Consider the following 13,802-nt stretch of genomic DNA (forward strand, 5'->3'; position numbering starts at 1 on the left):
GTAGTGAATAAGAAAATAATCAAGCTGGTGAGGCCACATAAAAAACTGAATAAATAAGTATAGACATTAGTTGGCTAATAGGTAACATTAATGGTTCTTAAGCCCCTAATTGTAACATTAGAGGTGACTTTTTTTGTCGTATAGTTTAGGAAAAGTTGATCTTTCCACAAGCTTCTACAAACGTCACTGCGTCCCTCCTGCTTCCTCTCACAGACAGCAGCGGGCTCTGCTACGTGTCTCTGACTCGGTGGCTTTGCCCATGTTTTTAACTCGAATGACCCAGTGTGGGAAGTGGGACAGGCAGAGAGGTGTGAGGGCTGAACTAGTTGTGTATGTTGTGAAAAGGGAACATCGACAACACACACTATCAAATCTGTATTATTGTAGTGAAAGCTGTGTTAAGCCCCCTTCCTCACCCGTCCAGTCCATATTTCCATTCCTGGGTTTCCACCCTCAACATAATCATAACATAACCAATAACAACCATGTGGATTACCTGTTATTCTTAAAGCAGTGGAAAAAATAATGTAACTCAATCACAATCATAAACACAGATGCAGATTTTGGTCATATTAGAATGAAGGCCAGTTAGAAGCATTGATCAGCTATAAAAGATATAGATAAAGATAATATTGTATATTTGTATATGCATCATATTTAATCTTTGTGGTAATTTAATATGTTCATTCTCATTAGTATGGCTGATCTTGAGAACTGAAACACTGTTATCTCTGGATTTGGCAGAGGGCTCCTCGCTGCTGTGACTAAACTAAATGACCCAGTGAAGCAGAGACGAGGGCGGCTCTGTGCTGACTGGGGAAACCGGTCCGACTGGCCTGCCAGCACTGAAGCAGGGAGGCACTTGTCACCTTTGTAGTACAGGAGGTGCCTCTATTCACGCGCAGTGACAGCAAGATGAGCTGACCAATGAGAGCCTCTCACCTTAGTCACAAAGGGTATCAATGGTTGAAGAGTTGTAGACTTTGGGTCCCAGCAGAAGCAAAATTTTGCATTTCTAAATAAGTTACCACCTTCAAAACTATAATGCCCAGTGACAAATAAAGCTATTAACTGCTGCTGCTGCAGTTAAAGGGAACTCATGTAGGTTTTTCTGATATTATTAAGGCCCGAGCACCAAGCGGTGCGAAGGCCGTATTGGATCTGAAGGAATTATTATTTTTCTTCTCTATTATTATTATTCTTCCAAAACAAACGCATTTTTGAGGGCCTAAACATGCACGAAAAGTTGTTAAACTTTGCACATACATCAGAAGTGGTAAAAAATTTTATATTTTATGGGTCTCACAAAAAGGTGTGGCAAAATGGCTCGACAGCGCCCCCTAGAAAATTAAGAAAATTGAGCCCCTTGACATGGATTGTTGTAGAAGAACGAAATTCGGTATGCATATGTATCATGACCAGACGCACCAAAAAGTCTCTTGGAGACATACCCTAAGTCCAACAGGAAGTCAGCCATTTTGGATCAAATCTGCGATTTTGACGCCGATTTTGCCATTTCCAGGCCGCATACTTTAATGAAGTCCTCCTAGAGATTTGACCTCAGCGACTTCAAATTCAGTCAGTATCATCTACAGGCCTTGGAGATTAAAAGTTATCAAAACAGTGAGTTTTCAACATTGCCAAGGGGGCGTGGCTGGGCGGTGAATTTCGATCCTTCGCCATGAAAATTGAAACGGCCATAACTCCGGCATACACGATCCTAAGAGACCCAAACCTTCTGTGCTTGGAAAGAGTCCCGCCCTGAACACATCCATGTGTCAATATTGGCTCTAAGTCATAGGGCCACCTACTGGCAACAGGAAGTTTGAAGCACCACTCTTTTAGCGCCCCCTACAATATTTCAACGAAGCAGCCCCCACCCCACGTTAAACCTACATGTATGAAAATTGGTACACACATGTGCACAAAAAAGTCTCTTGGACCCATAGCTGAAACCCAACAAGAAGTCAGCTATTTTGAATTTAGTGGTCAATTTTGGCGATTTTGCACATCTTATATTTTAACGAACTCCTACAGAATTCATCATAATAACTTAAATATCAGTGTGTGTCATCTAGACTAGTTTGTGATGAAAAGTTATCAAAGGATTTAGTTATGGTTGAAGTGTGTGGCTGTGGTGTGGTGTTGAGTTTTGATGTTTCGCCATGACAGAGGAAATTGCTATAACTTTAGTGTACATGGTTGGATCTGCCTGAAACTTGACATGTTTGATAAGAGTCCCAGCCTGAACACGTTTACATGACAACATTCAGTCATTGATGCAAACTGGCTCCATAGCGCCCCCTACGACATTTCAACGCAGCAGCAGGTAAAATAGTGGACAAAGGAAGTGATGTTTATCTCCTTCTTGCTCTGTCTGAAAACAGCCCAAGTCTGAAGACATCTACATGCCCGTGACAGAAGCCGTTCTACTGCGCCATGCCCCGACGTGCGCAAAGGTGTGAGGGCCCGAACATCGCTGCTTGCAGCTTTAATTGTCATTGGAACCCATATTTTATGATTTCCTCTTCCTGCTGATTATGATGTAATTTAGCAGGATGTTGTCCACTGTAGGGATTTTTGCAGCACTTTGCAGCAGTACAAAGTGTACTGCTTGAGAATAACAAACCAGTGTTTCTAATGGTGCATTTTTCTGTGCCACCTTTCACCAGTTTGTCACCCACTGTGTTACAACTCAGTCAGTTGGCACGTCAAGGCAGCGGGGTGTGTATGAATGTGTGTGTGAATGTGTGTGTACTTGTGTGCCCACACACATGCCGTGACGTACTTGGATGTCACCACTGTGTGTGTGATGAATAACAAATAGTAACCTGCCAGTCCAGGAGGACAGCATTGACCTTTTCATTAACCCTTGAACACATTTTCCCACCTTGAGCGTTTAGTTTATTTAATTCAATTTTTCCCCTGTTTCAGCTCCTTTATGTAGTGAATCAATAACTACAGATTTTGTAGATGTCCGTTTTACTTTTGTGACCACCTGTTAACAAGTGTGGGCATTCCTCCTTCTACTTAGAGAAACAGGAAACTGCCAAACCTGTTTTCTGACATTCCATACCAAAAAATCTTGTTTCTGAACAAACCATGTGTATGTCTGTTGTCTAACCGATGCTGTCACTCTCAGGAGGGGTGTCATCACAACTGAAACCTGTTTTCTGTCGTACTGATTGAGTCGTGTGGTTGTTGTCATTTTTCTTTGTCTTTGTCTCCTTCTCTGACACACTTATTTCCGCCTGTCTCCCACTCTTTCTTTCGGCACAGCACGCCACCCTGAAATGTCAGCACCAAAGCAGACTCTTCATTCATAAATCTGGGCACAGGGAGAGTTCAGAGGGCCCCCCGCTGTATTGAAATTATTGCAGGCCAACACTGGCAAACTCTGGGTTTATGAGGGAATCTCTAAATATTTCCAAGCAGGAAGTGATCACAAGATACGTCTAAAAGGACGTCTCAATGCAGTCTAGAAATGTCAGGCTGAAACTGTTTTGTGTGGCCTTGTCTCTCTCCCCTGTTTCTAGTAGCTTGCTGACTTTGTGTGGCCCTCAATCAGCGGAGAGAATGAATGAAAACTCAGATCTGGTTGCCTTCATTTGAGGTTTATTATGAAGTGTGAAAGAATTACAGGAGGACATTGTTATTCTGCGTCTCCACAGCAAAAAAGGTTCAATGAGAAACTGAGCACTACAAATAGCTTTTTTTGCATTAGGTATTTCAGGGAGTCTCAAATGTTCCATCATGCATCATTGTTCCACTTTCTGTTGAGTGTTACAGACTCCTGCTTTCTTTGTACTGAAGCCTTGTGTCTTCATCTGATCTCCAGAGCAGCGCAGCAGTGGTCCGTGAGAAGGCTGAAGTGGAGGCGGCCAAGGGTGCGGTGGAGGGCCAAGCAGGACGACTGACCCAAGAGGCTGAGCGGTTGCGCAGGCGGGCGCAGGAGCTGGAAAACGAGGTGGCCAAACTCAACCGCATCATCGATGAGGCCAAGCTACAGGAGAGCAGGCTGGGAGACAGAGTTGGCCGACTGGAGGTGAGCTGTCAAGATGCAAAAAAGAGGGAGTCTGAGTCAGTCACAGAACTGCACTGATGCTGTTTTTGATAAGTTGCTGGCTTTGTTTCTTTATTGACATTGCAGCATATTATATAGAAGTCTTATGTATCATAATTTGCACTTAAACAGAGAGAGAAGAAGCAACTGGAAGAGTCTTTGGCTGAAATTAAGGAGCAAGAAGAGGAGATGTCTCGTGCCAACCGAGCATTAACCATCCGGCTGGAGGATGTGCAGGTGAGCTCACCACACAGTATGTGGAAAAAACATCTACCACAAGTACAATTTGACATATTCACTACTTTGTCCTTCTCTAGAGGAACTTGACCAAGCTGAGCTGTGAACACAAGGAGTTGGAGGAGAGGTTACAAGAAGAGAAGGTTCAGAAGGAGCAGTTCAAGAACATGAAGAATGATATAGAAGACGAGAGGAGGCTGCTGGACCGGACCATTGACAAACTGCAGAGGGAGGTGAGCATACTTGAGTCTGAACTACTGTAACATCCATCCAGTTACCTCACGAGGATAGTTGGGCTCTGATTGCTGATTTCAAGTTGGTGAAATGTGTTTGTTCAAGTCTAATAAATACCTTATCAGACTTTTTTAAATCTAAGATTTCAGTTGTAGTCTGTAAAATGTAATTTCTTTAAACAATAGCAAGTGTCCACTCAGTTTCACATGCAGCCCAGGTAATCTTAAGGGGCTATTGAAGTTGATGTTTAGAAAAACCTTTTATCTATTGTAGTCACAAATATTGGTTTAAAACATTGACCTGTTTTCAGCCTTAGGGCAGAAATACAGTAAAAGTGTAAAAGTAAGAGTGCCTGAATGTTTTCTTTTCCATGACCAATAAATTATTTAACTTTTATAATTAAAATTTAAGGGATTCAGAAGGATTCAGCTTCAATATTCAGATTCAATGCAACATTCATTCCTTAAACCTAGTATTAGTTCTCTACTTTTTGTTTCCCTCCTGTTTTGGTCTTCACTCTCACTGTGCCCTCAGATGAACGATATCGTGGAGGCATCACAGTCGTCCACGCGGGAGCTGCAGGAGCAGATTGATATTTATAAGGAGAAGAACCGTCGGGAGCTGACCGAGCTACAGCGGCTTCTGAAAGAGCGAGGACAGGAGCTCGACAAGTACCTACTGGCCAACAAAACTCTGCAAGAAGAGGTACAGTGGGGCTGTGAATGCTGACACTGCTTTCATGGTTAGAGTGGTCAAATCAAGGCCATCATTAGTCAGGCCAACCAAGCCTCCCATGCACAACAGCGCATGAGCCATTGTTCTGACTCAGCCAGTTCAACATCATTTTATCCTTTCAGAGAGCGATGTCATCACTTAGGTATTTTTGCTCCCCCTCTCAAACCCAAAATGTAGTATTATACTGAAGTAGTCGCGCCAAGTCAAGTCATAGAAAATCTTTAATACTTATTAAAATGATGTTTAAGCTCAGTGTTAGAATTAAAAAGGAAATGTGGTGAATTCCTTCATAATCCTTTGATGGGTGGTCATGTAATACCATGATAGTCAAACTTCATAACCCCTGACCGCTCTGCATTTCTTGCACTGGAGCTTTTTATCCTTGTCAGCACTTGAATGTTAGGAATGTTTTTGCTGGAATAGATGAATGTGAATAATTTGTGTTAGTAAGGACGGCTCATGTTGTTTTATTTATTTATCAAACATTTACTTAAAGAGGAAGGACATATTTACAGTGACCACCCAGAAATAGTTTTATAGTTCAGTGAAAATAGAAATGTTTCAGGACAGTGTATGATAATAGCATAGAGAAGGCATCAGGATCAAGGTAATTTAAAGTCACACATTTATAATACAGATAATGCTACAGAGAAGAGGCAGCAAATGCAAAAGAATCATTTTCTTTGTATAGGGTTTTCTTGATTTTTCTTGAGGTTACAAACAGATTTTGTGTGATATTGTCCTTCCATGGATTTGTAGCAAGAACATATTGTTGTTTTCCAAAGCTACACATTAAATATGAATCTGACACTTACTGTTTTCAAATGTCCAGTGTCAAAGTTTGATGTGGTTACATAATAAGAAGAGGAGGAAACAAAAAGAAAGAATATCTAATATGTGCAGGTTCCCTGTGGAGTTTTTGACCACTACAGTAGTTTAGATGGGCGAGTCCCTGAATTGTTTGTGTCTTGTTTACTGATAACATGCACACAAGAACAAAATGCACACTATGAGCTCAGGGGGGGAAACACATTTCTGCTGACTACAGAGGGAGGTAACCGTTAGAAGTAATGTGTCATAAAAAAAAACAAAAAAACATTTCAAAACATTAAAAAAGACATGTTGCAAATGATTTATGAGGTAGGAAATACATTCAGTATGTTTGTTAGGCCTTAAGGACACACACAATGTACCCAAACACTGTAAACAAACCCTGTCTGTTTATATGAAAGCTCAGCTTGGTACCTTTTAATAGAGCTTTTGGGAGGCTTATGCTTTGATTTTAAGCTCAACATGCTTTGAAAAAATATATGAGATTTTTTTCTCTGGGTGGGAAATGCCTCCTGTAGAAGTTAGTTGCAGCCTTTACTTGACATGCTAATGTGCTGCCACTCAGTTTTACAGATTCATTGATATGGATGTTCCTGTTAGTGTTTAACGTAAGGACAAGGTCAGGGTACAGGTTCTTCCTTTTTTTTCTGTCTACATCCATGCTGATGTATCGTTGTCCAGCTGCCTCACAGGAAGAGGAGGATGTCAGTGTTGTGATATCATTGTTGTGAAAGCTGTGCTGGCTGGACTCACATCCTCCTCCTCCACCTCTCCTGAGAAACTGATTACTCTGGACTGGACGCAGTGAGCACACTTTTCCAGCTGTTCTCCAATGCCCCGTCAGTCTCTCCACCCATGTGAACTTGGCAGACCATTACTAAAATTACCAGCATAGGCCACATACATCCTTCTTTTTCTCGTTTATTTAACCAGGCTAAAGTCTTGTCGAGAAGTCATTCCCTCATTAATACAGCAGATCATTCATTTCCAGATTTTCTCACAGATATTCAGGGTCTGAGAGAGGACGGGCGATTATCTCATTATTACACTTATTACATCTTTGTTTGCCCAGCCCTAGTTTTATAGTTTACACTAGGTTTTACTTAAGTATTTTCATGATGAAATATGGAATAATTCTGCACTAACGGCCAAATATTTGTTTCAGGCGGGAAATAAGGTTCAGATGATGAATTTTCGTTGTCGTAGCATTAAGCAAGAGGGCAGTTGTTGGTGGCGCTGCTGCTGAATGAACACAGGAGGAAACGAAGAAGCAATTAAATTGTTGGTCATTGTTATTATACTAACACTAAAGCAGGGTGACATGTTGAACACGGAGATGGACTTTCAACAGGAGAGCTGGGTTCAAGTCACTTTTACTGCTGAAGTATTTATAGCATACAGAGGGTCCTTTAATGAGACAATGAACCCCTGCTAGACCAGTTTCACTGATCCTCAGGGATCAAAAGTGTGTCATTATTTATCCAGGATGCTTGAATGTTTTAGAAATAAAAGGCAATGATGGTTTCCATAATTTTACAGGTATTGAAGTATGTTAATATATTAAAATGTCTTTTCCCTCGATGTAGCTTTCACGACGAGAGGAGGACCTGCGGCAGTGTAAGCAGGAGCGAGACGAGGCCGTGCTGAGGGAGAGGACATTGGAGAAAAAGGTTGAAAATCTGGAGGTGGAGGCGCAGACAAACGCCCACACTAAAGAAGATAAATCTCGACACATGAAACTCATGGAGGTACATTATGATGTCAAATAGAGCAGCTGATAAAAGTTTTGTCTTTAGCAGACGTGATTTTACAGAACCACACTCAGACAGCAACACTTACTGACCACACAGATGTAACTGCTTTGTTCTGCAGGACAGGATTGTTCAGCTGGAGTTGGACCTGGATGAGGAGCGTCAAAGTGGAGACCAGCTGATGGACAGGATAGACCGAGGAAGAGAGCAGGTACAACACACACACACACACACACACACACACACACTCAACACATTCTCATTATCAGTGCTCACCTGTGTCAGTGACCTGCTGTCCATGTTCACTTTAGTTCACACAGATGTGTCTCTACTCCATCTCAACCTGTAAATGATATCCAGATCTCCTGTTGCTTTGTCTTCCACCCCTAACATCATGACTACAGCCACTAATCTCTGAATAAACACCATCATGTGACCCACACAAAACAGTTTCAGGCCTCAAATATAGTCCTACATGATTCCTATGTAGGTTGAAGGGTTATATCAGTGCTTTTGTGAACATGCACACACTCAGGTGTGTGTGTGTCTTTACATTCAATTTCCACACTCCAAAATGTCCAGTTTATTCGTGCTCTGAATAAAGTGGACAGGTTATTGCTTTGTAAGATGATCTTGCATAATCATTCAGGTTGGCAGCCTGCCAACGTGGTCTACGAACGTCTATCCAATATTCATGCATCAGTCACAAAAGACCTTTCTTAATGCGGAGCCCGGGCCAAAATATGCAAGCTGCCAAATGTCTCAAGTTTTCAGGTTGTGGAGTTCACTTGGAAATTACGCCCTGTAACTTCATCTTTTCAGAACAAATCCAGTTCTTGTGTTTGATCTCAGTTTTTATATCCTCGCAAGCAAATGCTCCAGTTTTCCTTCCTCGCTGATAAAGCTGCTGACGGAGGCGCTGTGAACTGACATTTAGATGAAGTGACTGTGCTTTTAGGTTTGTTGTTTGTTCGTGGGCGAATGCTTACTAATCAGAGGGAGGATGTTGGCTCTGGATTTTTTTGGAATGGCACTGTAATGTAGCAACCCAAATGTTTTTGTAGTTAATGTATGTATCTTGTGTAACACATGGTCCAGACGTTTGAAACTCCATTATGTTAACTATAAAGATATGAAGTCTCAAGGTAGGCCTGTAAGATTTGTCTTGGTTACAGGTTTCCCTCAGTCTGGAACTGACACATATTCACAGGTACTGATAAAAAATTTTAAATAAAGTGCGTAGCGACATCAAGAGAGGCTTAGTGTGGTCGAGTATAGTATTTAAATCTCCTTAAATGGTTTCCCTTTAAAAAGAAAATACTGGCAGAGAGAAAAGAGTGGCATTGTGACAAAGTGGCATTGGTTCAGCATGAGGCTGAGGTTGGTTGTCAAGGCAACACTCGAGCTTTGTGCAGTCAGAGTGGAGTAGGTTGAGTGGCCGTGGTGTGTGTGTGTTTTCCTGTGCACACACACACACGTGCATGCGGGGTAGCGGGCGTGTGTGTTCTAATGTCTGTGGGGAGGAGAGGGGGGGATGTATGGCTATGGGGTGGTGGGGTTGCGGCAGAGGCAGCAGGAAGAACACCTGCGTCTCTCCTGGCACCAGGTGCTCCTCTCCTGTCTAAATGAGAGTAATCTCCCCTCTCCTCTCCTGCCGTCTCTCACAAAGCAGATTAGTTTCGCTGTATGTTCCAGTCTGCTGATTCAGCTCCCTCAAGCACTGTGCTGGGTGCACCAGTTATAGGGGCCATCGTTCATCAGAGCAGCCCACTGTCACCCACTAATTGGCATAAAATATCACCAATTCAAAGCTCCTCTCACAAAGAAAGAACCATCACCGCTGTATCGATTAGTTTTCATCCTCCCTCTCTTTTGAACTAGGCTTTCACTGAACAGTCATGTTCATTCATTTAGTTTCTTATCCTCAGTGAGTTGATACACAGTGACACCAGACTGATATTAAAGGAATAGTTTGATATTTTGGGAATTACGCTTATTTTTGCCGAGAGTTAGATGAGAAGATTGATATCACTCTTGTGTCTGTCTATTAAATATAAGGCTAACAGGCACCTAGCTTAGCATAGCCTGGCTCTGTCTGAGAGTAACAAAAACAGTTAACACATAATTACACATAATTGTGTTAAACCACAACTTCTAATTTGTACACTGTGGTTTTTGTACAGATTAAACAAATAAGTGTTTTTTTTTGTTTGTTTGTTTGTTTGTTTTTATCCTTGGACAGAGCCAGGACAATCGTTTCCCCCTGTTTCCAGTCTTTATGCTAAGCTAAGCTATCTGTCTGCTGGCTTTAGCTTCATATTTAGCAAACAGAAATAAAAGTGGTGTTGATTTTCTCATCAAACTCTTGGCAAGAAAAAATAAGAATATTTCTCAAAATGTTGAACTATTCCTTTAATGTTTACACACCTTACACAAAAGTCTTGCCAATCTAAAAAACTGAAACAGTTTGTACAGGCTGGAAGCCAGCAGCAATATATTCTCTGCAGAAACTACTGTTATTGATTTTTTTCCTTTTTCCTTCTACAACCTTGTGTCACTGAGACGTGACATTAAGAACTCAACAAAAGGTGGAATGCTGCCAAACTAGAAAATCCAGCTCACCAATTAACTACGTCCTTTTCAGCGTTAAGTCTTCTATTGTTTTGCATTTTGACTCACTGAGCGCTACAGTAGGTTTCTGTTATGGGTGAGACACAGACAGTGTCTGATAATAATTGTCATCAGACTGTGTGGGACCGTAGAGATGACAGTGTCTGGACTCGGCTTGACAGGTGGAGCAGATGAGGAATGAACTCCTGCAGGAGAGAGCTAGCAGACAGGACCTGGAGTGTGACAAGATGGCTCTGGAGAGACAGGTACACACTCTCCTGTCTGGAGGAAACCAACTACACACAGTTTTACTCTGCAATCTCAGACCAAAGCACCAATTCATTTCATTCATACATCTCCTCATTATCATTCTGTTTCTCAATCGATTTGATCCATTCCCACATCAGTTTCCAAGATTCATTGTATAAACAGACATTTGTCCAGTCAAGCGTCTCACTACTTTCTTCTTTCTGACCTTTCTAGAACAAAGACCTGAAAAGCAGAGTGTCTCATCTAGAGGGCTCCCAGAAGTCCAACAAAGAGGGCCTGGTAACTCAGCTGGAGGATCGCATACAGGAGCTGGAGGAGAGACTCGAGGGGGAGGAAAGGTGAGGTGAAAGCCTGGACTGGGAATAGAGCTGAGGTGTGCTGTGGTTAACGTGATGGAGGAGGAAAGATTTAAGTGGAGGTTTGAAGGAGAAAGGTTCATTAGGCTGGATATGACAGCTAAATAATGACTTCAAGGTTTAAGATGGAAGTTCATACTTAGACACTGATGGATTTAAGTCACGAAGTTGGAGCTTGTGTTGGAGCAAGATGGATTTAATTAAGATAGATCTATTTTTCATATCGTGACTTTTAAATAATTTTCTCATTCAGTGGAACCGTCTGTCTCTCTCAGGTTATTCAAACCTTGTAGAGAATCGTACCAACTCTTAATTTTTGTTGTTTTAAGTCAATATGATGTGCTTCTTTACATGTATGATGATGCATTGCAATGCATGTGTTGCAGGGAGCGTGCCAACCTGCAGCTGGTGAACCGCCGGCTAGAGAGGAAGGTGAAAGAGATGATGATGCAAGTTGAGGAAGAGCATCACTCAATGCAAGATCAAAAGGACCAAGTACGTAAAATACTCTCTCATGTTCATAATAACACTCATTCAATACAGAAACTGAATGGAATAATCAAACCTTATATCCGCCTTTTATCTGTATTTGTTGTTTGTTTTTAACCTGCTGCATGTTGTTTCCTTCTTGAAGTTGAATCTGCGTCTGAAGGCCCTGAAGAGGCAGATGGATGAGGCTGAGGAGGAGATCGACCGACTGGAGCACGGCAAGAAGAAGCTGCAGAGAGACCTGGACGAGCAACAAGAGGCCAACGAGCAGCTCCAGAGTCAGCTCAAAGCTCTGCGAAGTGAAATCAGGTAAAAACATGCAGAAAAGAGACAGATCATTACTTTAAAATAAGAAGATCCTTAAAAATAGATATTCTTAGTATCTTAACATTTTCTCTGTCTCTCACAGGCGTAAGAGCAACTCTGCTCCACTCCTCAACAACCTGGACGACGACGACGACGATGATATAAGCACTGATGGGGAGACGTACTTCAGCTCATCCTCGGGGTACAAGCGCTCGTCAAGTCAGGACAACATGTTGTCCACCTTCACTTTGTAAACAAACCCTGAGACCGAGGATAAAGCTGCTTTCTATGCATCACTGTTGGACCAAACGGCTGGAGATCCAATCTGAAATAAACTCATCTGTTCCATGTGCTTCTGGAAAAACTGTAGATATTACACTGAAACAACTGTGTGAGACTTTTCATCCTCATGACATGGTTTTAAATATTATTTGAGTTTTAAGTTCACATCATAATCCTGGATATCTGGGTTCAAATTCTGTGTCCATTAAATTCACTCAGTATTATTTCAGCAGCTCTGAGATTATTGGATCGTATCCTAAAAGTCTGTTTAACCCGTCCCGTAGAAATACAATGTAAATACTGTTTAACTTCATATGTCTACATTCCCACATGAAGTCTTACCTGAAAGTCTCTCAGTTCTGTTATGAGCGGATTTTCCTTTGTTAACAAATGGATTACATGTGCTTGTCATTGATTATTCTAGCATTAGTAAACTTGAAGAGGCACTCTCTTAATGCACTGTAAAGCAAACAAAACCAGTACTGCCTTTGTGAACAATATGAGGTTATTAACCCCACTTTTTTATGCATATCAAATATCTGAATATTAACTTTTGTATCATTCATTTAAATGAAATATATTTACCTTTTTTTTAATGAATGAAGATCAAATCCGACTATTTGAAGTGAGCAGAGCCAGGGTGTTTTTTTTTTTATTTATTCATGGTTGAATATACAAAATCCTGGCTCAGTGAGGTTTTTAGGGAACAATACATGAGGGACTTTGTACACATCCATTTTTATACTGTTTTATATCATTGAATGACCAGCAATACATCCACTGAATTGTTACCTACTGAAATACATTCACATATGTTACTCCTAATAATAGTGACATTACAGTATTGCTTAAATATCTACTGGGAAGGCTGTGTGCTTCATGCGATCATGTAGTGATGCCTTAATTAACTTTCCTTCTTTGTTTTTTTTTAATGTGATTATTGATTCTGAATCAGACTTCTGATCAGTTGCATTTGGAGCAGTCACTGCCCTGAACAAAGCAGTAGATATCAATATCATTTCATCTCAGAAGACTGGAAACACTGATTTAACTTCTATCTGGTGATTTGTTTTCTCCTGAATGGGGCAGTGTTAATACTGAACATGCTTTTTTTTTTGGCCTCATACATGTGTATTTGAATTGTGCCACTGTGTACATAAGACCTTACAATACCTGCAAAGAACATGTCTGGGCCTCCTTCAATATTCCTTTAACTGAATGAGGGACTCACTTCAGATGAGATCAATTGACAATCGATGTTTTGCTACACTGTGATGATTTGCACTCTCTCACTAATTATGCCCGAGTCTGAAGCCTGTGGAGGGAGAGTAGAGTAAGACAAATTCTGCCACTACCTCTCTGTACACATTTATATGTTCATAAATCCTGCTGAGACTAAAATAAAGTTACTTCCACTTAATCTCATACCTGTATGCTTTTTCTTTTGCTGAACTGTGCCTGACACCTGACTTTGAACATTCAGTACCCCTCCAGTCAAAATATTTGTTTTTCTTCTTGTGCCTTCAGTTGAATGTTTGAGCTTCACTCTGCAGAATGATGTATGTGCAGAGTTTGACACTAGAAGGCTGTTTTCACATTCATCTGCTGAAAGTGCAAAATTTTTCTGCTTTTATGGAA

General features: G+C 41.2%; 1 protein-coding gene across 3 annotated transcripts in view; it reads left to right on the forward strand.

The window, feature by feature from the left end:
• The window catches only part of cgnl1 (cingulin-like 1), a 31,175-nt gene extending 17,591 nt beyond the window's left edge, over positions 1–13,584 (forward strand). For 2 of the 3 annotated variants that reach the window (XM_044348748.1, XM_044348758.1), the window contains exons 9-19: positions 3,839–4,045; positions 4,196–4,300; positions 4,381–4,533; positions 5,069–5,239; positions 7,687–7,848; positions 7,973–8,062; positions 10,644–10,727; positions 10,945–11,069; positions 11,474–11,582; positions 11,722–11,885; positions 11,986–13,584. In XM_044348748.1, coding sequence (XP_044204683.1) covers positions 3,839–4,045; positions 4,196–4,300; positions 4,381–4,533; positions 5,069–5,239; positions 7,687–7,848; positions 7,973–8,062; positions 10,644–10,727; positions 10,945–11,069; positions 11,474–11,582; positions 11,722–11,885; positions 11,986–12,136 — 1,521 coding nt within the window. In that variant the 3' untranslated portion in view covers positions 12,137–13,584. The remainder of the gene's footprint in view (positions 1–3,838; positions 4,046–4,195; positions 4,301–4,380; positions 4,534–5,068; positions 5,240–7,686; positions 7,849–7,972; positions 8,063–10,643; positions 10,728–10,944; positions 11,070–11,473; positions 11,583–11,721; positions 11,886–11,985) is intronic. The other variant, XM_044348763.1, reaches the window with a different exon arrangement.
• The last annotated feature ends 218 nt before the right edge of the window (positions 13,585–13,802 follow it).

This window comes from Thunnus albacares, chromosome 1 (genome assembly GCF_914725855.1).
Source record: "Thunnus albacares chromosome 1, fThuAlb1.1, whole genome shotgun sequence".
Lineage (NCBI taxonomy): Eukaryota > Metazoa > Chordata > Actinopteri > Scombriformes > Scombridae > Thunnus > Thunnus albacares.